Source organism: Plectropomus leopardus, chromosome 6, assembly GCF_026936395.1.
Source record: "Plectropomus leopardus strain MGB_pleo_1.0 chromosome 6, ASM2693639v1, whole genome shotgun sequence".
NCBI lineage: Eukaryota > Metazoa > Chordata > Actinopteri > Perciformes > Serranidae > Plectropomus > Plectropomus leopardus.
Window position 1 is genome coordinate 31,584,661 of NC_142181.1, and position 24,634 is coordinate 31,609,294.

At 39.4% G+C, this 24,634-nt stretch overlaps 1 protein-coding gene across 7 annotated transcripts in view; it reads left to right on the forward strand.

Moving 5' to 3' along the window:
- The window catches only part of ryr1b (ryanodine receptor 1b (skeletal)), a 96,506-nt gene that overhangs the window by 62,056 nt on the left and 9,816 nt on the right, over positions 1 to 24,634 (forward strand). The window contains exons 71-94 of one of the 7 annotated variants that reach the window (XM_088079224.1): positions 481 to 568; positions 672 to 764; positions 1,126 to 1,140; positions 4,246 to 4,416; positions 4,614 to 4,673; positions 4,811 to 4,945; positions 5,058 to 5,170; positions 5,283 to 5,379; positions 5,479 to 5,585; positions 5,677 to 5,728; positions 6,681 to 6,761; positions 10,903 to 11,002; positions 12,788 to 12,867; positions 13,011 to 13,087; positions 13,541 to 13,614; positions 14,187 to 14,204; positions 18,083 to 18,163; positions 18,508 to 18,596; positions 19,223 to 19,351; positions 19,500 to 19,604; positions 21,010 to 21,039; positions 21,814 to 21,843; positions 21,980 to 22,061; positions 23,296 to 24,590. In XM_088079224.1, coding sequence (XP_087935350.1) covers positions 481 to 568; positions 672 to 764; positions 1,126 to 1,140; positions 4,246 to 4,416; positions 4,614 to 4,673; positions 4,811 to 4,945; positions 5,058 to 5,170; positions 5,283 to 5,379; positions 5,479 to 5,585; positions 5,677 to 5,728; positions 6,681 to 6,761; positions 10,903 to 11,002; positions 12,788 to 12,867; positions 13,011 to 13,087; positions 13,541 to 13,614; positions 14,187 to 14,204; positions 18,083 to 18,163; positions 18,508 to 18,596; positions 19,223 to 19,351; positions 19,500 to 19,604; positions 21,010 to 21,039; positions 21,814 to 21,843; positions 21,980 to 22,061; positions 23,296 to 24,590 — 3,202 coding nt within the window. The remainder of the gene's footprint in view (positions 1 to 480; positions 569 to 671; positions 765 to 1,125; positions 1,141 to 4,245; positions 4,417 to 4,613; positions 4,674 to 4,810; positions 4,946 to 5,057; positions 5,171 to 5,282; positions 5,380 to 5,478; positions 5,586 to 5,676; positions 5,729 to 6,680; positions 6,762 to 10,902; positions 11,003 to 12,787; positions 12,868 to 13,010; positions 13,088 to 13,540; positions 13,615 to 14,186; positions 14,205 to 18,082; positions 18,164 to 18,507; positions 18,597 to 19,222; positions 19,352 to 19,499; positions 19,605 to 21,009; positions 21,040 to 21,813; positions 21,844 to 21,979; positions 22,062 to 23,295; positions 24,591 to 24,634) is intronic. The other 6 variants (XM_088079225.1, XM_088079227.1, XM_088079226.1 and 3 more) reach the window with 6 other exon arrangements.

The following is a 24,634-nucleotide window of genomic DNA, read 5'->3' on the forward strand; positions in this document are numbered from 1 at the left end:
ACACTATTTGGTGTGGAGACTAAACCACGACATACCATAGTGTAAAAGTGTTCAGTGCTAAAACTGACATCACCAGCATGAACAGTTTCAGATGTCATGAAATTCAAGCTATAGCTAGAAAAAATAAAAACCTGAAAAATTCAATCACAATTCAAGCTGTGTTTTTTCTAGATTAAAATGGAAAGTAAAATGTCATCAGTGTTACAGTATAAAAATTCAATCAATCCTTCAAGCAGAGTGTTTTTTCTAGATTAAAATGGAAAGTAAAATGTCATCAGTGTTACAGTATAGTGGTATATGAGGTTCTGAAATATATTGTATTTACAAAAACATGTATGTGATCAGATTTTTTCTGACATCAGCATATTAAAAAAGGAAAATTTTGTCTGCACAAGTAATGACCCTTCCCCAACTCTTGACCAGGTCTCACAGACTTAAATCCAAGTACATGAGTTAATCCATCGCTGTTTTTGTCTTCAGGGCTCGGTGGTTGACCTGTCCAGACCCAGATGCAGAGGAACTTTTCAGGATGGTGGGAGAAGTCTTCATTTTCTGGTCCAAATCCCATGTGAGTCTCTGTTTTCTGTTGTATTTTTGTTTTTTTTTTTCTACCTTGTGATTTTTGTCTCCCCTATGCCGTCTAACATTTTTTCTTGTGTTATTCATTCCAGAACTTTAAGAGGGAGGAGCAGAACTTTGTGGTGATGAATGAGATCAACAACATGTCGTTCCTGACTGCTGACAGTAAGAGCAAGATGAGCAAGGTGAGAGCGGACAAAGCCCCTAAAAAACATAGCCCTTTACTTACTTAGATGTTTTATCCACTTACTCCATATCTTGAGCTGTAACACATTACAAAACTAAACTCTAATAATTAATATTTCACTAACTTCACCCATTCTAAGCAGGAAAGATTTTAAGTTAAACCCCTTTTGATTTATTTCCAGCTGTTATTTCCTTCTTTTAAGTTCATATGGATAAACACATCTGGTAAAACATGATCATTTTCTAGAGACGTTAAAGCAATTGTAAGTGGCAGTACATGGTGTATAGGCAGTAGTAGGAGTGTTGCTAACTGTGTTTTCTCCTTATATCCTGTGTCGGGGTTGGACGCTGGGCCTCTAGGCCGGAGATGGAGAGGTTAGACTGTGTTTGTGCACGAGCGCTGTGCTGATCGCATGGCACCCTGAGTTTTGGGAAGGCATTTCATCAAGCTCTCCCATGGACCACCACTTCTTCCACACAGACCCCAATATTCATGCACATACATATACACACACAGACAGGGTTACAAACACATAGTTACTATCAAGAACTGACTAAAATAGACATTTAGTAATAGTACTGTTACAATAATGCATATCCATGGGTGAAAGGATACTGTATGATATAGATTTTTGGTTAAGATTGCTTATATTAAGAATGCTTTCGTTAAATGGGACATATTTTTGAGTGTATTTGAGTGATATTGAGAGTCATTGTGTGTGTGTGTGTGTGTGTGTTAGCGTTGTGCGTCTATGCTTTCATGTGTGTTTGTACATGTGTGAGTCGGGGTCCGGAGCGGCTTGATGAAAGCTCTTTGCTGTAGATCGTAGTGGCCTGAGAGGTTCCATGGCGCTCGGCTGAGCAGTTGTGTACGTGATTTGGAGTGTGCACTCCTGCGGCCGAGCACCATCACCCTATCTCTCCGTGTTTAATAAACAGTTTGCCTTTAGATGGTCCCTGTCGGATACAGTTGTGGAGCTACTGTGCCACTTGTGATGTTGAAATGTTGTCATTGACGCTTGGATTTCTTTCAGCTTTTGTGGTAAAGATTCCTGCGCTGGGGGACTCTTCTCTTTTCAATATTATTGGTGGCTTTGTCTTCACTACCTCTTTATACCAAAAAGCCATCCCATCCCTTTCTGTCATCGCTAAGATTCGCTTTGTCCATCAGCAGCATATGTAGGGGGAAGCTGATTCTAGCTCAACATCACCAGTCATCATATTTACTAACTGGACTCGTCCCTCTATGTCTAATTCATTCACACCATTAAATTGTTAAATCATTGAATATCTTATCAGTGTTTGATGTTTTTCGTAGTTGCTGTAAAATAAATAAGCAAACCTCCTCTCCTTGGCTGTCAGATGGGCATTACTGAGTATGCCTCTGTTACCTGATCATCACAACACCTCTCTGCCCAAAGAGAAGTTTGTACCCACACTGAGGGCAGAGAGACTGCTGCGAGGCCAGACAACAGTCAGTAATCAGCATTGGCTGCCTCAGGACAGGAGAGTGTGAGAAGAGCTCTAGGGTGATGGAGCTGACCCCATTGATTTGTGCTGTTCTGTGTGCTCTTAAGTGGACAGGATGTGCCCTGTCTGGCCTCTGCACTACTAACAGTGAGGCTGCACTGTGTGAAACGACTGTAGCTGATACAGCAGCGAAGCACTTTAAATCCCAGCAGGAGTTGATGTTTACAAGAAAATGTACTTGTTGGTCCGTCTGGTTTAAGCTTATGAATAATTACTTTCATGTGGTATTAACATGCGTCCTGGGTGATCGGATCTCAAGCAGACAGTTCCAAGTAGAGGTGTGAATGCACCCAGTGCATCTTGATATGCAATCTAGATTTTTGATCGGGCCCAAAAATCAGGCCCAACCCTACATAAGCCGGCACAGTTTCTGTCCAAGCCAGACCCAAGCCTGACCCACAGCAGCAGTTTTGGACCCAAGCCCGATTAAAAACTCAAATTTGTACTGTAAAAATAGGCTTATAGTATATAACATTTTATGTATTATAAAATTAATGTTTTCTATTAAAACATGTATTACATGCAAAGGGCTGGAGTGTTTCTTCGCACCACTTCTTCTTCTTTTCCTTCTGTTTGTCCGTCATCTCGTGCATGACAGGTTCGACAAAGCAGGCAGTGCCCCTCAGTGCGTCTAGTACACACGGCAATGGCAATGCAGCGCATAGATGTTTATCACCAATCTCTGCTGCATGTTATGCACACCTCTTCCATGGCTGGGGAGGGAGAAGCAACCAGCTAACTGCCAACCAATTCACCTTGCAGCCCCTTTTTCTTCCCTCTCCCTCTCTTCGCTTGTTTTCCCTCTCTCCACATGTTTCGTCCCTTTCCCTCTCTCTCCAGCCTGATTTTCTGTCTCTCCCTCTTGATTCAGTCCATTAAAACTCTGTCAAAGTGCCATTTGAGCATGAAAAACTTCACAACAGTTTCATCAAAAAATTGAATAACACTAGTTTGGTGAGAACCCAACCCAATTCAAGCACAAGTGAGTAGTGTGAAATTGCAGCCTGGCCAGAACCCGGCGGGTCAGGTCTGGCCCAATCAGGTTCGGGCAGAGAATCAAAGCTCTAATCCAGTCGCTCAGAACACATTTTGAGGTGGTCTAGGTTGCGTAACGGATACATTCTTTCAGCTATGTGTAGGCTAATGTGTCCTGGGCAACTTTAGGTTGCTATAATTTAACAGGTCAGACATAGTGCTGAAGGACCTTCTCCAGAGCCGCTCCCCTCACTGCAGACACACAGTTCAACGTCTGCCTGATAAGCACAGGCTGACATGGCAGCAGCTGTTTAATGGTCCCAACAAACTCACCGACACCAAAACAGCTTGACTCTGCCAATAAACCTGTTCATAACGATTAGGTAATGTTAGCTGTGTGATGCTAACAGTTATTCCTGTCACTGTGTGTGTAGGCAGACTATCATCAACTGTCCCTTTTGCGGAACCGCTGCAGCAGTATAGCATGACAAACATCCCGCTGATTAAAACAGTGCATCTGGTCTTTGCAAACAGAAATTGAGTACATTTTTATTTTCAGAAAGAGCACAAAAGTTAGAGCCAATCACAAGGGGTCACTCAAGATGCATGTAAGGATGCATTCTAATGCAAAGTATGAACAGACAGACTTAGAGCTTTCCACTTGTCATTGAATCACCTAAGGCGCGTGTTATTATCAGGTGTAAACAGGGCCTTAGTTATGGATTCACTTTGTTAGCATGTTGTGATATTGTGTAAAATATAAGTCTGCAGTTTGTTCTTTCCATCTCATTGTATCAATTTCCTGTTATGTTTTGTGTCAGAAGTAGAGTTCATTCCTTTTTTGATTATTATTCTCAAAAGCCTCTGATGTCACAAAAATTACTATGAAAAGGAATTTTTGATGTGTAAACAACAGGGGCTTGTAAATCTTACATTGATGTATCGGTCTGAACTTTTCTTTCTTTCTTTCTTTAGTCTGGAGGCTCAGAGCAGGAGCGTACCAAGAAGAAGCGTCGGGGGGATCGCTACTCTGTGCAGACCTCCCTTATCGTAGCAGCATTAAAGAAGATGCTTCCTATCGGCCTCAATATGTGCTCTCCTGCAGACCAGGAGCTCATCAATCTTGCCAAGACCAGATACTCACTGGTACTTTGATGTGTTTGACTGTATTTTGTCCCAACATGGAAAATTGGCGCACACATCATTTATGGATGGATTATTGAATTAAGTGCTTTAGATTTATAGAATATTTCAGTGTCAGTAGTTCGACTTTATACTTTTTGATACATAAAATTGTCTTGAGTGAACAAATAAAGTTTGAATCTTGCTCTCTTCCCTTGTAGAAAGACACAGATGAAGAAGTGAGGGAATTCCTGCACAACAATCTGCATCTGCAAGGCAAGGTGAGAAGACCCTCATATTGTTTAAGGAAGAAACTAAATATAACTAAATATAAAAAAAAAATAAAAAATAAAAATAAACTAAATATACACATTCCCTTGTAATTATCTTAACAAACAGTGTACATCTTTGGTTTCAGGTGGAGGACCCAGCTATGCGCTGGCAGATGTCTCTTTACAAGGAGATGTCCGGAAAGGCTGAAGATGCTGAGGATCCTGAGAAGGTGGTAAAAAGGGTCCAAGAGGTGTCTGCTGTCCTTTACCACATTGAGGTGGTGAGTATAGACACAAGCTCGTGTGCTCTGTAAGCAAACACACATGACTGTATACAAGGTGGAGGCAAAAACATGAGGATGTATTCTAATTAGACATATTTTCTTGTTTTAGACGGAGCATCCCTTCAAGTCAAAGAAAATGGTATGGCACAAACTGCTGTCCAAACAGCGCCGCAGGGCTGTAGTGGCCTGTTTCAGGATGACGCCCCTCTACAACATCCCTGCGTAATGACTCCCTTCATACTCATTTAAAAAGAATCTATTTAAAAATCAGAGGGCTTTACATGAAATTTGACAGCCCTCCTGAATTAAGTCTCAACAATCTCTCTCCTCTCAGGCACCGGGCAACCAACATGTTCTTGGACGCCTACAAACGCAACTGGTTAGAAACAGAGGGTTACTCATTTGAGGACAAGATGATTGATGACTTATCAGTGAGTCATCTTCCCTTTAGTTCTGAGACAGACAATTGGCATTGATGTCAGATTGTCCAAAAGATTTTTCTTATGATTTACATTATCCCCATTAATTAGAAAGCCATGGAGGAAGAGGAGGAAGAGGAAGAGGAGACCGAGACAAAGCCTGACCCCCTTCATCAGCTGATTCTTCATTTCAGCCGCACAGCTCTCACAGAAAAGACGTAAGAGGTTCTTGTTTCTTCTGCGACTCGACTTCGTGGCCTTTTCCTCAGTGAGACTTGTTGATTCCTGTTATGTGTTTTCTCATTGCAGTAAACTTGACGTCGATCATCTTTATATGTCTTATGCTGATATTATGGCAAAGGTAAGATAGTCAGAAAGCAGCATCTTAAAATTTGAGCCATGAGCACAATGTCTCCAAATGTAAATTGTGTGCGCTAAGCATGATACATGATAGAAATACTGAATTATATGACTGAAAACAGACATTGAAATTGCACAACATTAAGTATAGTGTTAAAATGGGGTGATGCCTGGTTGTATACAGTACAATCACCTTCAACACCCAACTATTTTGGTTGATCTGGATTAAAACTTTGCCCAAAACTTGCTATATTTACTCAAAGTTACCTATTACTGGTTTACTTGCCTAGTCACAGAAATATTTAAACATGTAAAGGCCATGTTTGGCATTTTAATACATAGGCCACGAGCATAAATAAAAATACTATTTGATAAAATATCTATTTTTTATTTTATTTTTTTTAATGAAGAAGCAGAGAAGGGCTGGGCAAAACTATATTCTAGGGTAGTGGTTCCAAACTGGTGGGTCACTGGTCCATCCTTAATGGACCACAAGCGACTAGCGAACATGCCAAGTTTGTAAAAACACTTTATTTTGAAGTACAGTGAATTTCTGACACAGAGCCTTTATTTTGAAGTGCTGTTTATGTTGATTGTTGCAGTATGCTTATTTCTTTGTGCTGTAGGTGCACGTGTTGTTTACATTTTGTGAAATAAAATTGAATATGTGGTCATTTATAATGTTTGGAGCTTGAGCTAATGACTAAGGAGAAGTCTGGAGCCCTTGACTGGATCAGTTGGGAACCACTGTTTTAGAGGATGTTCAAAGATTCACAGTATATTAAGAGTGAAAATGTGCAAAGCTGTCACATTCATGTTTTGGAAGAAAAATGTTAATCTTCAGAATAGCATGTTTATTTTTTATTTCATAAAACGTTGTGTTGTCTGGAGTAAGATTGCTAAATCTGATGAGCTCTTCATTCATTTCCTGACTGGCTGTCGTCTCCATCCAGAGCTGCCACATTGGTGAGGAAGACGAAGGGGGAGAACAGGAGGGGGAGGAGCCATCCTTTGAGGTGCGACAGACAGAGATGGTATGGGGGGACCGGGGGATGGGAGACAGGGGAGTCAGCGGAGAGTCAACTCCCCATGCACTGAGTGACCACACCAAGACATCACACTCGGCACACCCCCCCACCAACACAACGTTTCTCTTCCTGTTTTTTTCTCTCATTCACTCACACCACTCGTCGACTTCCTGCTATGGTGGACTGACCTGTGCATGCCTTTGCTGGACTCTGCCCACCAGCCGGATCAATGTTGTAGACTCAATTTGTTTAATTTCCTAAATTGCATGACTTGAGTGCAGAGAGACGGTGCAGCTAAAGACAACAAAATGAAGCCCCAGTCAAAACAAACCATTGAGTCTTTGCTACCTGTTTAATTTCAAAATCACAATTTCCTACCCTGATGTGCTTTTTCTGAATTTTTGGATACAGATTGACTCAGTCTACTGCAAATGACTACATCCCAGTATGGTTTAGCAAATCTACCTAATACTTATTGAAATCTACCAGCAGTTACATGAATGTTCATGCCTCATGCTTAGAAATATTAAAAATGCAAAAGACAGGTCTATTTCTATAATGCTGAGCTTAACATCTACAAGTAATACAAAAATGTCAGTTATCCTGTATATAAATAATTCTTAAAATGTTGTATTTTTTAAAGTCTTTTTGAAATATGAAATATCAATTGTTGGATTTATTTTTTTAAAAATATTTTTTAGTAAAAGTGTTCAATAACAGACTACACCTTCACAAGTTTTCTAAACCGAAGGGGTGAGCCAAATACTCGGATGAAATGAGTGTCCACTATGGATTTTGTACTTTTTACAGGTACAGGTATCATCTAAGTAAAATATGAAAGTATCTGTATTCATGAGTAAGGAAAATTCTCATTTCATTAGGTTTTGTTAGTTTTTTAGCAGCGCCATTTCTTTGCAAGCACGAAACCTGGACACGCGCTGTGTGCTCAGCGGCATCTAAAAAACCCAAATCCTTAGTAAACCAGTCTGACTTTTAATTTGAATGAATATCTCAGTGGTTTGTTTTGCCTCAACAGCCAGGGATGAACACTGTGATGTAGGTATAGAGATTGATGGCTTTTCCTGGAGGGCAGCATTACACCAATTTGCACTGTAAATCCCTTCATGTTACTAAAAACCTCTGTTGTGAGTTCAGTGTTGATTCTCACTCCGGGTTATTATCATTAACTAAACATTACTACTCTCTTTTGGTACCTGATATGTGCTGAGAAATGTGATGTTGTCATCCAAGACTTAAGCAGCTATTTTGGGAATCTCTGATAACCGTTATCAAGCCACACCATTGAGCAGGTTTCCCAACAGTAGAGCCAGCTCTCTTGTGCTGATCTTGTGTATCCGTGGTCAGTCTCTCCCAGGCTTGCACCACCCTTTCCTTACTCACACCGTCCTGTTCTCACCTCCTAATTGGGCTGCGTTCACCCGATAACTCTAGTTTGAAATCTAACAACTTACAAGTAACTGATTTTGTTTGTCTTTACTTTCAAATTGGACAACTCTAACAAGTCTCCCTCTCTGTGCTCACGAAGGACTACAGTAAAAGCCTGCACAGTCAGCCGTACACACACTGTCCCAAACCCACATACTCATGCAAGCATACGCTGACACGCATCCTGACATACTCACGCCCTGACTCACGCACAGTCTCTTTTTATGCATCACAAAGACACATAAATTGCTTGAAGATGAGCAGAACCTCTGTAAGTAGAGAAAAGTTGCTCCATACTTTTATAACAGACAGTCAGGCTTATGAGGGAGGGGGGTGGAGGGTGGAGGGGGGGTTAGCTTCAGTTCTGGGAGCTTTGGGTGGGGCTTTTTGCATGGTGTGCAGTGGGTGGGTCCAATCTAACCTCTTTTGTCAAGAGGATGTTTGTTCATAGCAGCTATATTGTGTCCTTTGTAAAATAGGGAGTAATCTAGTGTACTATAGTACTTTAAAGTGCAGTGCAGTGGGCGTGGCAGTGAAGTAGAGTGCTGTATTATGTAGTATGTATCATTTTTGTACAGTTTTTAATTTTCAATCAGGTTATATAAACAAATAATATCTGTAAACATATAAAGAACATTGAAATATAAATATTTTATTCAATTCAAATAGTCAGAAAAACTGGCCAGCCCTGCAACTGCAAATTTAGAACATTAACTATCCATATCCAAACATAAGCATTAAAGGGATAGTTATAATATTTTGAAGTGGGGTTGTTTAGTCAGAGTAATACATACAGTTGATGTCAGTCGGCATGCCCCTGGTTTGGAGAGGCAGGCTGAAGTCTGACACAGAAGCTCAGAAGTACTTTTGTGGACAGAGCAGCAGCAAGATTTATTTTAGCCACCTAAATAAAGACCTAAATAATCTGTAACAGTATAAGTGTATGTAAGTTATTTCACTGCTTCACCTTTCCCCCGGGCAGACTGTTCTGATGTGGAGGCTATTAACAGCTTTAGTTCCCAGTCTATGCTTTCCTCAAAGCTGCTAGACTCCATTGAGAAAAACAGTGATCTGAACACAGGAGCAGCAGGTCTTTACTGTTTCAACAAGTTAGCTAGTTTGTGTTTCTGTGAGTTTGGTGAGTTCAGACCAACCCTTTTAAATGCCAAAGTCACACAATAACACAAACAAACTTTATTTCAAGGCAGCAGTAGAACAGCACTTCATCTGTTCAGCAGTCTTCAATGACTTTGACTATGACATAACGGCTTCAGTTCCCTGTCAAAAATCGCTGTCTGTAGGAAGGGTAAATCAGTGCAAATATTTAAAATATTGCAAATGCTAGAATTTCTTAGGCAACGAAAATATGTTCAGTCTTCAGCAGTACATTACTTAGCTTCTGTGGCAGACTCCAATGCCAAATGACATCTACAGTATGTTTTACACTGAATATGGATAGGTACCTCATACAACCCACCTCAAAAGATCTAAACTATCTCTTTAAGCACATCTACAATTATTATTATACTCTAGTTATTTTATGACTTAACAAAAGTCCAGTGCTAAATAATGGTATGACACACATGGCCTTAATTTCAGCTCCAGTTTACAGACTTACAGGTAATGTCCTGTGGTTTAACTTATAGACAGACAGCAACCACATGATGCTGCAGCAGGTAGCAGAACTGTAGGTCTTTGAGGTAGAACAATACTGAGTAGTGTTGGATAGCAGGATGTGCATGCTGTGTTACTCAGACCACTGCTGTTGCTTCCCTGTAAGAATGTGTGAAATGTGTGGTATGCTCTGGGAAGAAACGGTCGCTGCCACCGAATGTTTGCTGCCTCTGAAAGATGTCAAGAGCTGGATAACTGTCTCCATCACTAATACACATTGTGTTCCAATGGAAGAGAATGTGTGTGTGTGTTCCCCATTTTTGTGAGAAAAAATACAGGTTTTAGTATTTTAACCCTTTGAAACCTGAAGCGACACCACTTTTCGAGTGCTGCTTTCAGACGCCTTTCACAAGTAGTTACATATTTGAAATTAAGTTACTTTTCCTTGTTTTTTTTTAACTTTCTCTTTTTTGTTCTTTTTGTTTAGTTATTTATTTGAATAAATTCCAGGTAATTTTCTTGTTCTTTTTACTAATTTCTTGCTTATTTTGGGGTTATTTCTTCGTCCCTTGCTTTATTTTCATGTTTTGAGAGAAATCAAGCAGTTTCAAAGGGTTAAATTTGGCTTCTCTATGAATAAGGAACAGTACTGCAGCCAGCTCCTGAGCCAAAATCTTTCCATCATTTTTTAAATTTAGTTTAATTAATGACCCTTAAAGGAATAGCTCAACATTTGTGGAAATACAATTATCTGCCATCTTGGCTCTGGAGATACCAAAAGTGCCAAATCTTGCGACGTCACGACAAGGATAGGCCTGATGAGATATATTAGTTATTTGACAAAAATACATTTTCTAGTCTTTGGTGATCAGAAATTAGATCAGTGTCGCTGTTAATTAAAACTTTGGATGTCTCATATGCTGTCATAAGCTTTGGTATCATTAGAAACCACTTTGCGTGCAGTCAGTGGACGGTCGTATTTAGGACAGAATTATAAGGATGTGTGTTTGTGTGCGAGAGAGTGCGGGGGGCAGTGCAGTCCTTGTTTGCAGGGTTACAGCGGTGTCCCTTGTGCTCTGCTTCACAGGAAAAGGAGATGGAGAAACAGAGGCTTCTGTACCAGCAGTCCCGTCTGCACAACCGCGGGGCTGCAGAGATGGTGCTGCAGATGATCAGTGCCTGTAAAGGTAGCTGCTGTACCAACACACACAGACACACACATGGCGTTGTCACTAGCATCGACATTATATATATTTCACTATAGGTTATCCTCATCTTAGCCACATCAATGATGCGTTTTCCATCTGGACTTATCTGGGACAAAACAGATCATTTCTTTGAGCTGTATAGCTATTATAGCTCTCCTCACCCCTAGAGATGTGAGATGCATCGCTTTCCCAGATTTACTTCAAATCAGATCAGCTGTGTTTGAGATACTAAACAACGAATGATGTTTCTGTTGAATCTTGCCTCGAGGATTTTAATTATAAAAATGGTGCAAAGCAGTAAAGAGATAAATGTCTCCTTCAGGCTTTGGGGTAAATAAATGCTTTAATGTTGTGAAATCCCTGCACGAGAGCTTTGTTTGGGCCTAAAAAATAAGGCCCGACCAAACATGAACCCGCATAGTTTCTGTCCAAGCCCGACCCAAGCCGCACCCACGGCAGCAGTTTTGGGCTCGAGCCTGATTAAAAACTCAAATTTTTACTGTAAAAATAGGCCTATAATATATTACATCTTATGTATTATAAAATGAATGTTATTAAATTTTCAAACATGTATTACATGCTAAGGGCTGGAGTGTTTCTTCGCACCACTTCTCCTTCTTCTCTTCCTTCTGTCAGTCTGTCATCTCATGCATGACAGGTTCGATAAAGCAGGCAGTGCCCCTCGGTGTGTCTAGTACACACGGCAATGGTGATGTAGAGCGTAGATATTGATCACCACTGTCTGCTGCATGTTATACACATTTCCTCCACTGCTGGGCAGGAAGAAGCAGAAACTGCCAACCAATTCGCCTTGCAACCCCCCCTTCTCCTTCTCTTGTTTTCCATCCCTCTCTCGCCTGCACTCTCTCTATCTCCCCCGGTTCTTCACGTGTCGTCCCTTTCCCTCTCTCTCCACCCTCTTTTTCTCTCTTTCCCTCTTGATTCAGTCCATTAAAACTCTAAAAAAGTGCCACGAAAGCATGAGACAGTTCACAACAGTTGCATAAAAAAATCTAATAAACATTACTTTGGCAAGAAATTACAGCCCGGCCTGAAACTGGCAGATTGGGTCAGGCCCAATCAGCTGCAGGCAGAGAATCAAAGCTCTACCCAGCACACAGCAACATGTTGAAAACAAGATCAGTACTGTCTTAAATATGCTTTGTGATGGCAGATTATTTCTCTCTTTGATTTCATTGTTGGGTCAAAAATTGTTGCACACCAACAGTGGTGAAATGCAGCAAAGTATATTTACATAAGTGCTGTACTCAAGCACAGTTTTGAGGTATTAGTACATCAGTCTTGGAACACATCAGCTATCAGTCTGATGATGAAAAGCCTCAGGAGGCAATAGCCAATATTTCGGGTGTTCTGGTTTAGCCTGGCCAAGACTTCCTCTTCTGTGAGCCAGTCATTGCAGATCATTTCTACAAACTGATAGCTGTATATGAATGCAGATAAATAATTCTAAATAAAACAAAAAAAAAACTATATTGTCATCAGACAATAGCTGATGGGTTCCAAGATTGCATTTTGACCAACACGTTCCATCTCTTCATATGGACTATTTACCTGCTGCTTAATGTATAGATAATCAAATCGGATTCTTCTAAAATGGGTCATTATTCATAATGAGTACTTTTACTTTTACTCAGCTAAAATTTTGAATGCAGGTCTTTGCTTCCAGCAGAGTATTATACACTGTTGTATAAGTACTTTTACTGAAGGAGAGGATCTGTGTGCTCCTATCTCGTCTTATTTCAGGCGAACCTGGAGCCATGGTTTCTTCAACGCTCAAACTGGGAATCTCCATCCTCAATGGAGGCAACAGTGATGTACAGCAGGTAAAGTTGTACATACATTGTAGACAATCATATTTTTAATGAGTAAATTGGAATTGAGAGCTTAACTAAATGACCTATTTTTCAGCATAAAGACAACACTACTCACTGTCATTTCTGTTTTCTGTCCTCCTGTCTGTGTGCAGAGAATGCTGGACTACCTGAAGGATAAAAAGGATGTGGGATTCTTCCTTAGCGTTCAGGCTCTGATGCAGACCTGCAGGTCGGTAATAAACTTTTGTTGTTAAAGGGATAGTGTGGATTTTTTGAAGTGGAGTTCTATGAGGAATTAATCTATAATCAGTGTATTAAATACGGTAGATGTCCGTTGGTATGCTACAAGTTCAGAGAAGCAGACTAAGGTACAACACAAAAGCTAAGCAATGCACTGCTGTGGAAGGGGCACAGCAGCAAAACTTATTTTAGCCTCCTAAAAAGACTATATCAGTTTAAGTCTTACAGTGTCTTAAGATGGACAACAGCGCAGTTCTCTCTAAGTGTAGCTTTTCAATCTTGATGGACAAATACCTCATACAGCCCACTTCAAAAGATACAAACTATCCATGTAACTCTTTCTTTAGGTTTCTACTCTGAAAAATGTTTTTAAAAAGGCCTGATTGAAAGTAAAGTTTGTAAAGGAGTGTATTTTGTTAAACTGACTGTTTGATGTTTGCAGCGTTTTGGACTTGAATGCATTTGAGAGGCAAAACAAGGCTGAGGGACTTGGGATGGTTTCAGAGGAAGGCACCAGTGAGTAGAGTGTACAAGTCTTGCTGTCACACACTGTCTGAACACACACACACACACACACGCACACACGCACACACACTCGCGCACACACGCAAGCGCACGCACACACACTCACTCGCGCACACACACACACACGCACACACACGCACGCGCGCGCGCACACACACACACACACACACACACACTGCCTCATCTTTGTTGTCTGACTTTATTGTGCATTGGTTTGATATACTCTGACATGTTTCCAGTCCCAGTGTGTAGTCTATTCTTGTGTGTCTGAGTGTGCCTGTTTGTGGATGCCAGGTTGCAGGTATGTTTTCATGTAAATGTATTTTGAGTGTTTGAGCCGCGACTCTCTTGGATATGTTTGACTTGGACTGTTAATGTATGGAACCGTTTGAATGTAATGTATGAACTGTTTACCATCCACTGACAGCCTTGAGATTTCTGGACTCACTGCGTCTCTCTTTGTCTTTCTCTCCCACATCTCGTTCGTTTTGCCCGTTTGAACCCTTCACCTCTCATGCTCTTGTCTTTCCCGCCCGTCAATTTGCTGCTCTCACGGTTCTCAGATAAGAAGCTAGAACGTGGTAATGACCTCTCTATATATATTCCTTGCTCTGCCTTCTCTCTGTCCTCTGTCTCTTTTAGCTCTTTATCACCTGACTAGTCTTTTTTTTGCTGTGGCCTTAATATGCATTTCATTTCACACTCAAGGACCCGAAATCAAACTTTACAGTCACTTATCATGTTGTACACTTTATTTTACTGTAGCTTTATTTAAACACTGCATCTTTGACTGTTTCATCTTGAAGTGATTGTAAGGTTTGATTGTCATCCTTGAGTGTTTTATCACAGATCTACTGTAACTCCGACACTCTTGTGACTGATCATTGGGAGCAAGGAAAGGCAGTAACCTTGTTTTTTCTCTCCCACTCAGTTATCTCAAGTAGATCAGAGAGAACTACACTGACCTTGTGTCCTAGAAACTCTGAAATGAATTGCAACAGCAGTAGGGACTCTCTAAGCCTGTATTTACATCATCCAAATGGAGTCAGTTGGCTGCCTATGTGGTAGTATGTCCACGGATGACCCACACAGCTGCATTTAAATCCTCACAGACCTCAAAATGTCCCTAATCTCTGACCGTTTTAATTTAATCCTGCTTTACCACGACAGTCATTTGATTGTAGCCTTGTTGTTGTTGTTGTTGTTGTTGGAAAAACTCAACAAGACAATCTCCCCAGTGTAGCAGGGTACACTGAAGTAAAAAGTGCAAAAACTAAAAGCGTGTTGCTGACCCTGCAGAGCATTTTGTTACATGGAAGAAAGCACGGGCTTTTTTCCTGATTCCATCAGGAGTGTTATGTACATGCGTTTTATGTGTGACAAAGTGGATCATAAAGGAAAAAATGTCTGTAAATGTCCAGTCAATAAGAGTTGAAATTTTCAGGCTGAAATGTTAAACAGAACAGGGGCGTCCAGTGGCTCAGTGGCTAAAGCAGGTGCCCCATGTACAGAGGCTGTGTCCTCACCACAGCGGCCGGGGTTCGATTCCGGCCTTGGCCCTTTGCTGCATGACGTCCCCTCTTTCTCTCCCGCTTTCACGCTAAGTCTTTCCTATACATTAAAGGCATAAAATGCCCAAAAAATAATCTCTGAAAAAAAGAACAGAGTTTTCCACACACTTAGAAATAAGGATTCCAACAGCTGAGCTTCATCTCAGAAGTTAGATTTTGAGAAAAGAATGAGAACAGTAACTATTTTTAGTTGTGCTGGACCACCTCAGCCACGGTCCTCTAGGAGACTCATGAGTTTACCAGGCTAACCTGGGAAACTAAAGCCATGGTTATTTGAATATGTTCACAGTTATGGTAGATAGTATTGCAAATAAAACATTTTTTAAAAAGATGTGACAAAGAAAAGACTATTGTGAGCAGCAAAATCCTCCTCTGGGTAGTGCAAACTGTGAGAGTTATGAAATTATAAATCACAAACAAATAACAAAAAAGGGGTTCTACTGATGAATCTTGTACCCTGTCATTATGCATTTTTAATTTATATATCAGCTCTGTTGTATGTGATCACAACGGTCTACCCGGCAACACCACAACGTTTTTGTTTTTGTTTCTGTTTATGTTCTGTCACTTGAATATGATTAAATATGAGCATGCTTGTGCATAATTGACAAAGACAGTTTTTCAAGTAACCAGTTTCTGATGGCATGCTGATAGAGAGCTGTAAAATTAGAATTTTATTGAAGATTTAATATAAAATTAAGTAACAGAAAATATTAAAATCAAAGTATGTTAAAGATATGACATGTAACGTTTCCAAATGAAATTTTCTAAAAATGACTAAAGTGATTTCATATATTTAGTTGACTTCTGTACTTACATTATCCCAAACGGGGTTATCAAACCCAGAGATATCTGAAATTATGATCAAGTACACAGTCTATGTCATGTGGTCGCCGTTGCCTGTCAGTGACGTCATATCCCTGTTAATCATGCATCAGAGTTTTGGTTTACTGTCAGAAGTTGTCATAAATATACTTTTGTATACTTTTTAGGTAATACTTTATCCTTTTTTAAAGCCAAATTATCATACACTTTTTAGATCTTGGTCGTAATTACATTTTATCTATATATTTTAGCCGGATAAAGGATTTTAGTCATCCAGCAAAGTTATAAGAGAAACAAGCTGAGCAAAATTTATCTGCAGCTCGGTTCCTGCTACTGCTGTGCAGCACAGCATCGGAGAAACACTGATTTCTTTCATTTGACAGTATTTTTTACCAGTTTTTATCACCAAGTCTGTTTGCTTTGGAGAGAAATAGACCTCTGCAGATAATTTGTCTCCTAAAATAACCTCTTTAACAATGACCCTGGAAAGAATCCTCACCAGTAGAATCTGATTGCAGTGACGGCATTGCTCCATCTTTGTTACGGTTTGACTAAGAGACAGAGTAGCAGCAGAATATTAGTTATTGCATGTTTTAACCGCCCACACAAAAGCTAATCACTTCCTGTTAGAAGGTTAGTTTTTTACTCCCATCCTGCAACAACACGGAACAACTTTCAAATTCTGCATTTTCCAGCATTGGATATACATGAGTCTATATTGAGTGTTTTTCCCCCTAACATCCATCCTCTTACAAAGCATAGTGGAGTTTGCAGAGTTCAGTAGATCTGTCGTGCATGATGGTGTGCCTTGAAGTTATCTTTGTGCTCACTGTCAACATTTGTGCGTCCTCAGTTGAATCTGTTATTCTCCGGAAACCTGTCTTCATTTATCCGTGCGTTCTATATCCATATCAATGTGATGTGTCCAGTGTCTGATTTGCTGTCCATTTTGAGTTTTGTTGACAATATGTTTTCAGTAAAAGCAGTGTGGAGTGATAGACAGAGGTAAAGTTTGTGTGAGGGGGGCAGTGTGGAAGCCTCAGCCTCTCTTACATGTAGGTCTTTGTGGTTTTCACTAACATATTCTACTGACAGCAGGGCAGTGGTATGAGCTGCTGGTACTTACAGTTTTACTGTTTTTGCGATGCACATGTGTGTAAAGCCATACGTACAAATGTTTCATTTACTGTTATGAATAATATCTTTGCTTATTGATAATATTTCACCACTAAATCTGGCACCACATTGGAGCCTTTTGCAGTGTTTATTGTGAATCAGTAGACATGAAATACTCAGTTGGATTATTTCACCAGATTTGTCATTAACACAATTTATGCTTAATTTACAAATCTAATCTGACTACTGTTTAATCTGTTTTAACAAGTCGTTTGGTTCGAGATTTTGCTTTATTTTATGTAAAACTACAAAAAAAAAACTCTTACCACTAATACCCATTGTGGTTTTTATTGTTAGAAAAATTAAAATTATATATGCAGTGTGTGTATATATATCAAGAAAAGGGACAGATGACATGACTGGACTAGTTTCAATAATAACTGTTATCTATAAGAAGTTTGTTCGTCTTTGGGGCTGGTGAAATAATTTTGCCTGATGGGCATAATTCTTTTGCTTGTCCAAAAAAAAATATTCTAGGACTTCAAAATAGATAAAAATGACTTGTTAAGATTGAGATATTTACCAGTGTATTGTTGTATTGCAATAATCTTCTTGTTCTTTTTAGTGATAACTTAATATAAAAAATAAATACATTTTAAAAAAGGAATGAAAAATGCCATTTGTAGGAATAGTAAACCATAATTTGCACTAGATTTTGTAGGTGCAGTTTTCACGTTTTTGGTACTTCTTCTGCAGATCATTGTGCTCATATATAATATATGAACACAGTGATGCCAGAGAAAATATAAATGTTTAGTATCAGTAACATGAAGAGATAAGTTAGAAAATAAAGTAAAATACACTGGTACATACTCTGTACTGGAACTGTAAAAAAAACTTTCTTTTTTCACAAGATTAATTTGCATTTCCTGTGTTTCTCTTTTAAGATGAGAAAGTGATGGCGGACGATGAATTTACATGTGACCTCTTCCGCTTCCTCCAGCTTCTTTGTGAGGGCCATAACAATGGTGAGTCTCTTTAGCAAACACCTTGGTGGTTTAAAGGTCCACTGTGTAGGATTCAGAGGGATATATATTGGCAGAAATTGAATCTAACATTAAAAACTACGTTTTCACTAGTTTAGAATCACTTGGAAAAAAAGAAGTGAGCTGTTTTCTAACATGAAATGTTTATATCTACATGTTAGATATAACTAGTATGTAGAAACTGTAGTTTTTGGCACTTTTGCATTGGCTTAATTTTTTCAGCCCTGGAAGTTGCTGCTTGAATCCTGCACACTAGAAGTTTAAAGTGGCCTTTCAGCAAGGAGAGTTCTCATTAATATTAATACGTGAACATTGTTACACTTCAGATTTCCAGAACTACTTGAGAACTCAGACGGGCAGCACCACGACCATCAATATCATCATCTGCACTGTGGACTACCTGCTTCGACTACAGGTCACTGATAACAACTGCTCTCTGATCTCAGTCCCATTGACACCAGACTGTAGCCTCCTTTCACAAGAAAACACTTTGTTTAGTAATTTTACATTCTAAAAAATACATTTTTAGTACAAAGAGCCTTTAACTACCTCTGACATAACTGCTCTGCATTTTGCTTCGCACTTTCGCACTGCTGCACCTCTTTAAAATGTTGTATTTGACTTAATTTTAAGTTTTATGCACTATTTTTAGCTTTATTGTTATTAATATAAGCGCAATGGGTTTTATTTTCCATCTTATGCAATGCATTCTGTGGATTTTAGTTTTTATCCTTATTTTTTATTTTACTATTATTATTATTATTATTGACAAGTGGGTTTATCCTGAAGATGCACTGTTCTATTCTTTTTTTTTTTTTACTTGCTGGTTTTATTATGTCTTTATGTCTTTGTGTTATGATGTGAACCACGTGGTGCATGTAAGCACGTTGGGCTGCATTTTTTTATATAAAAGGTGCTATACAAGTAAACATTGTTGTTATTATTATTATTATTATTATTATTATTATTATTATTATTATTGTATATTAAAATAGCATTAAATGCACATCATGTTTTCCTTCTACTCCTTCCTGTATGCAGGAGTCAATCAGTGACTTCTACTGGTACTACTCAGGAAAAGACATTATTGATGAGCCCGGAAAGAGAAATTTCTCCAAAGCAATGACTGTGGCTAAGCAGGTCTTCAACAGCTTGACTGAGTACATCCAGGTAAAAAAAATCCTGATGAATTATACATAGATTAAATGCTGAATTGTTAAAAAAAACAAAACCCAACAGGATTTCATGTACATCGCAATAGGTTTACAGCACTAGAATATGATCTACATTTTCCACACTGTGTTTCTGTGTCTGTCAGGGTCCCTGTACTGGTAACCAGCAGTCTCTGGCCCACAGCAGGTTGTGGGATGCTGTTGTTGGCTTCCTGCATGTCTTTGCTCATATGATGATGAAACTTGCTCAGGTAAGAAACATAAATTAAATTAAGTATTTTGAACCTTTCTGTAGCCATACTATTTAATTCATTCAGATTTCATGAATAATTTCTGGAGAGAAATTCTGCATTTTGAATGATCCAATAATGTGTTTGTTGTATCATAGTTGACCAAATGATGAATCAGTTTCAAATAGAAATGCATACATTTACACATGGTATATTTTTATACATTAGTCCACTTTGAGTATACTAATTTTGTGAACTGTCTCTCTCATGGTTCCTGCAGAGTAAAGTATGTATTTATTTGATTATTCTTTGGTTTAATGAGTTGGTTTCATATCTTTACTAGCTTCCCTCCTCTTTTCTTTGTCAGATTGTTTCTGCCTCTTTACTGAGCTATTTTATGTTTAAGAGAGGTAATTTGAGATATTAATTTAGGTGACAGTGCACTTTGTCAGCACGACATTAGAGAAATAGTTCACCTGCAAAATGACCATTTGTGTATGATTTACTCACCATGTGTTACCTTGAATTCGTGAAGAAAACGTTGTTTTACTCGCACGTCTCCATGGTTAGCGGGAATTCTAAAAAAGGAGAAAATATTTCATGGATAGAATCATCAGGGACCAACTCGTGCAGCGTAATCCAAGTCTCATGCGTCCAGTCGTATGCTCGGTGCTTCCTAAACACATGCATTTGTGCTCAAACCTTACGATTTAAAACACGTCAGTACAAACAGTCTTGGGCATGGCCGAGTAGCGGAATCAAGTTAAGATGGCAGAAACAATTTGAGGAAAATAGATAATCTTTCTTTCTCTTTAATTTTCCTACTGATTCTTTATAATACAGTATAATAACCCACCTCACCTGTTTTCACTTTATATATCCATTTTAAAGTACTGACCATTGGTTAGGGTTTGATTGTGCTTTGGAAAAACGTGTGTTTGCTTTGAATAATGTGTGTCTTTGTTATGTGTTTCACTAACAAGGAGCTGCAGTGTTTCCTACTCAGTCTAATTTTGTGTTACAGTATTGTTTGCTACTGATGGTGCTGTTTAAGATCTATTTTTGTATTTTGTATCAAATGTTCAGTTATTAGTGTTTGTTTGAAAGAAAGATATGATAACTGTTAAATCAACACTTAGAGATGAATTGTGGTCTTCTTTTTTTCAGAACCTCTGTGAAACTTTACCTTTACATACACCTAAAATATCTCATGTTTTTGTTTCTGACATGAAAGCAAACCTGTTCTGCAACGCCAAAGCCTCAAAAAGTTTGAAAATAGATAAATACCTGGCAGGAATTTTAATTTCTTAAAGTTCAATGATCGCATTGACATAAAATCTGTAATAATCTCCAGTTTGAGACAAATACAAAAATGAAGTAAAAATGTTGTTGATAACATTTTTATTTTCATGTGTAACCCTGTTAGATGCACCCCGATCCTGGACAACGAAATGGCGTAAGAATCTGTGTCTCACTGCCAGAACCATCTCATTTAGAAGCCGTTCATGCTTTTTCTAAAGACTCATGCTTCATCACATTTAAAATGCAGCTTAATAACCAATCATTTACATTTCCCTCATGGTTTCCCTTTGCGTTTAGCAGTCCCTTTGCTTTTTTCCTCTTGAGTTTTTCCTGTTGATTTATTCATTGTCCATGAGACGTGTTTAACGGGGACAGACACTGACTGTCCATTCAGAGACAGGTTGAGTAAATGTTGACTATGAAGAGATTAAACATGAACTAAATCGCACAGAGAATTTGTAGCCGTTCAGCAGTCAATGTTATTCCATTGTTAAAGATGGTTTACATCATATAAAAATTGGATAACTTTTTATTTCTTTATAAAAAGGTTTTTAATTATAGTATATTTTTTTACATTATATTTTATTAGATTTATTTCACTTTGTTCCTAAAGTAAATCTCCTGCTTTGCTTCTTTTCATTCAGCTGTTTTTCAGTGTGTTTGTACATTTTGCTCTATTGTGCTGTGGAGGTATTAAAAAAGGTGCTGCTGTGATTTCAAAGGTGCCTGATGCTTGTACATCCTGACGCCCTTTTCCTCTAGATCTTCACCAACCACCACAGACTGTCTAAAATATTTGTGGCTCTTGTTATCTGCTGGTGCGGGTCTTCACGAGTGCTAAGATCAGCGTCTGCAAATATGTTTATGTCTTCCTTGGCTATTTGTGATGTTAAAAATGTATATTCTTTATTTAAAATTGCAAACCAAGGATCATTTTTGGAGTAGAACACACTCTGAGGTACCATTTTTATGTCTCAGAAAGAAGCACATATCCTCTCAAATTTAACTGTGATATATCATCAGTCAATTCACATATTAAGAATATTATTTTCTCTGCTGTTTGTGTTTCGCTTTGTGTTCTGGTTTTATTGCAGGACTCCAGTCAGATTGGACTGTTGAAGGAGCTGTTGGATCTGCAGAAGGACATGGTGGTGATGCTTCTGTCTCTACTTGAAGGTAAGATGTCCTGTGATGTCCTTTCCTTCCTGACACATACTTTCTAAGGGTGAAAACCAGTAGTTTTATTACAATACAATATTTTAACAATTCTTTGGACAATAATACCATATTTGTTGATATCAGAAAGTCTGCCACCATTTGATTTTAATTTTATTCAATTCAAGGGGCCTACCACTGATATGAGACAATATCATAAAATGCCCATTTAACAGTCTGTTACACAAGAAGCTGCCAGCTGCAAGAGCCCTTTTCTTTTTTGCTTTTGGCTGTAAAAGATAAAAATAAAATTAAAAAAAAAACCTAGATAATTAATTGTTAATAATGTTGAATAATTGTTACTGGTTAAGTGCAATAAAGTTCACTTTAGACTTACTACACGAATTTACATTAAACAGCACATGGGGTATGTTAGCCTTCAGGAATAAGTCTTGTGATTTGAACCCAAACTTTTTTCCTAAAACTTCCATCTGGCTTAAAGCCTTGAAGCCATATGCCATAAAACATGGATAAACAACAAGATTCTGTATCAAAAGTATACAGTTTGACACAGTAATAACTGTCAGGTTTCATAGCTTTAAAATTTTTTTTTTTGCTCGTCGCCATTATTAGCCTTATTAAATCAGCTTAGAAGCTAGCAGACGTTTTCCATGTCCATAGCCTAAGATATTACATGTGTTATTTATACTTTTTCTCCCTGAGCATTCGTTTAAGTCACTGTATGTCCCAACAGGTAAACAGGGTTGCATTTTAGCCCCTAAGCAAATGTTTTTCAGTCTATCACTGGAAACAGAGCAGCTAATGTTGCTGTAGCAAAAGTTAGCTATCGGAGGAAGATAGGTTTACTCAGGAAACACAACAGGCAGGTTTGTTGTGTTTCCTGAGTATTTTATAACGGCATTGTTTACATATGTTAAGTGCTTTGCCTCTTGACGTTTATTTTGTCTGATATCCCTAATATATCTACTGTTTATTACTGAATAAGTAATATTATCCTTATTGTGTTTTTCCTGGCTGCTTATCATCCTCTGCCTGCCGCTGTCTGACAGCGACACAGAATTTCAAAATAAAGGCATATCCTAAAGATGATGATATAAATTGATGTTTTCACTTCCCATCGATGATATTGGATTGTTCATTATTGAATCGATACAGCAATCAAGACTGATGGATTCTTACAGCGCTAATACTTTCTATACATCTCTCCTCTCCTCTCACCTTGTATCACTCTTAGGCAACGTGGTGAACGGCACCATTGCCAAGCAGATGGTTGACATGCTGGTGGAGTCCTCCAGCAACGTGGAGATGATCCTTAAGTTCTTCGACATGTTCCTCAAGCTGAAGGACATCGTGGCTTCTGATGCCTTCCGAGACTATGTGACTGACCCCCGAGGGCTGATCTCTAAGAAAGACTTCTCCAAGGCCATGGACAGCCAGAAGCAATACTCCCCCTCTGAAATCCAGTTCCTTCTCTCCTGCTCAGAAGCTGATGAGAATGAGATGATCAACTTTGAGGAATTTGCTGATCGTTTCCAGGAGCCGGCCAAAGACATCGGTTTCAACATCGCCGTTCTGCTCACAAACCTCTCAGAGCACGTACCCCATGACACTCGCCTTCAGAACTTCCTGGAGCAGGCTGACAATGTGCTCAACTACTTCCGCCCTTTCCTCGGCCGTATTGAGATCATGGGAGCCAGCAGGAAGATCGAGCGCATCTACTTTGAAATCAGCGAGGAGAACCGCAACCAGTGGGAGATGCCACAAGTCAGGGAGTCCAAACGGCAGTTTATCTTTGACGTGGTCAACGAGGGCGGCGAGAGTGAGAAAATGGAGATGTTTGTGAACTTCTGTGAGGACACCATCTTTGAGATGAACATTGCTGCATCGATCTCTGAGCCAGAGGGAGAGGGTGCAGAAGAGGAAGATGATGAGGAGGAGGAGGAGGGAGGGGGAGATCAAGGAGAAGAGGGCAATGAAGAAGAAGCAGCTCCAGAGTCAACCTCAGCGTTTGCAGACTTTATAAAGAGCGTGGTTGACTTCTTCAACATGTTCACTTTCCGTAACCTTCGGCGTCGTTACCGCAAACTGAGAAAAATGACAATAAAGGAGATGGTGATCGGCCTGGCTACATTTATCTACACCGTTGTAATGGGTATCCTGATGTTTGTTTATAGCATCTGCAAAGGCTTCTTCACACTCATATGGAAGGTGCTGTTCGGTGGAGGCTTAGTTGAGGGTGCCAAGAAAATAACGGTGACAGAGATCCTAGCCAGTATGCCAGATCCCACGCAGGACGAAGTTCACGGGGACCTGCCACCTGAACCAGGGGCTCGAGAAGTCCAAGACGCGGACGGAGCGGCAGACCTCTTAGATGTTGGAGGAGGAGAGGAGGAAGAGGAGGATAGCGAGGAGAGGGAAGGGGGACGCCTGCCTGGTTTCAATACTCCTGGGGGACTTGGTGACTTTGGTGAGACGACAACTGAAGAGCCTCCGACTCCAGAGGGCACGCCGCTGCTGAAGAGAAAACTGGTGAGGGGTTCTGTCTGTTACTCTTGTTTAATGTGTGCATTCTC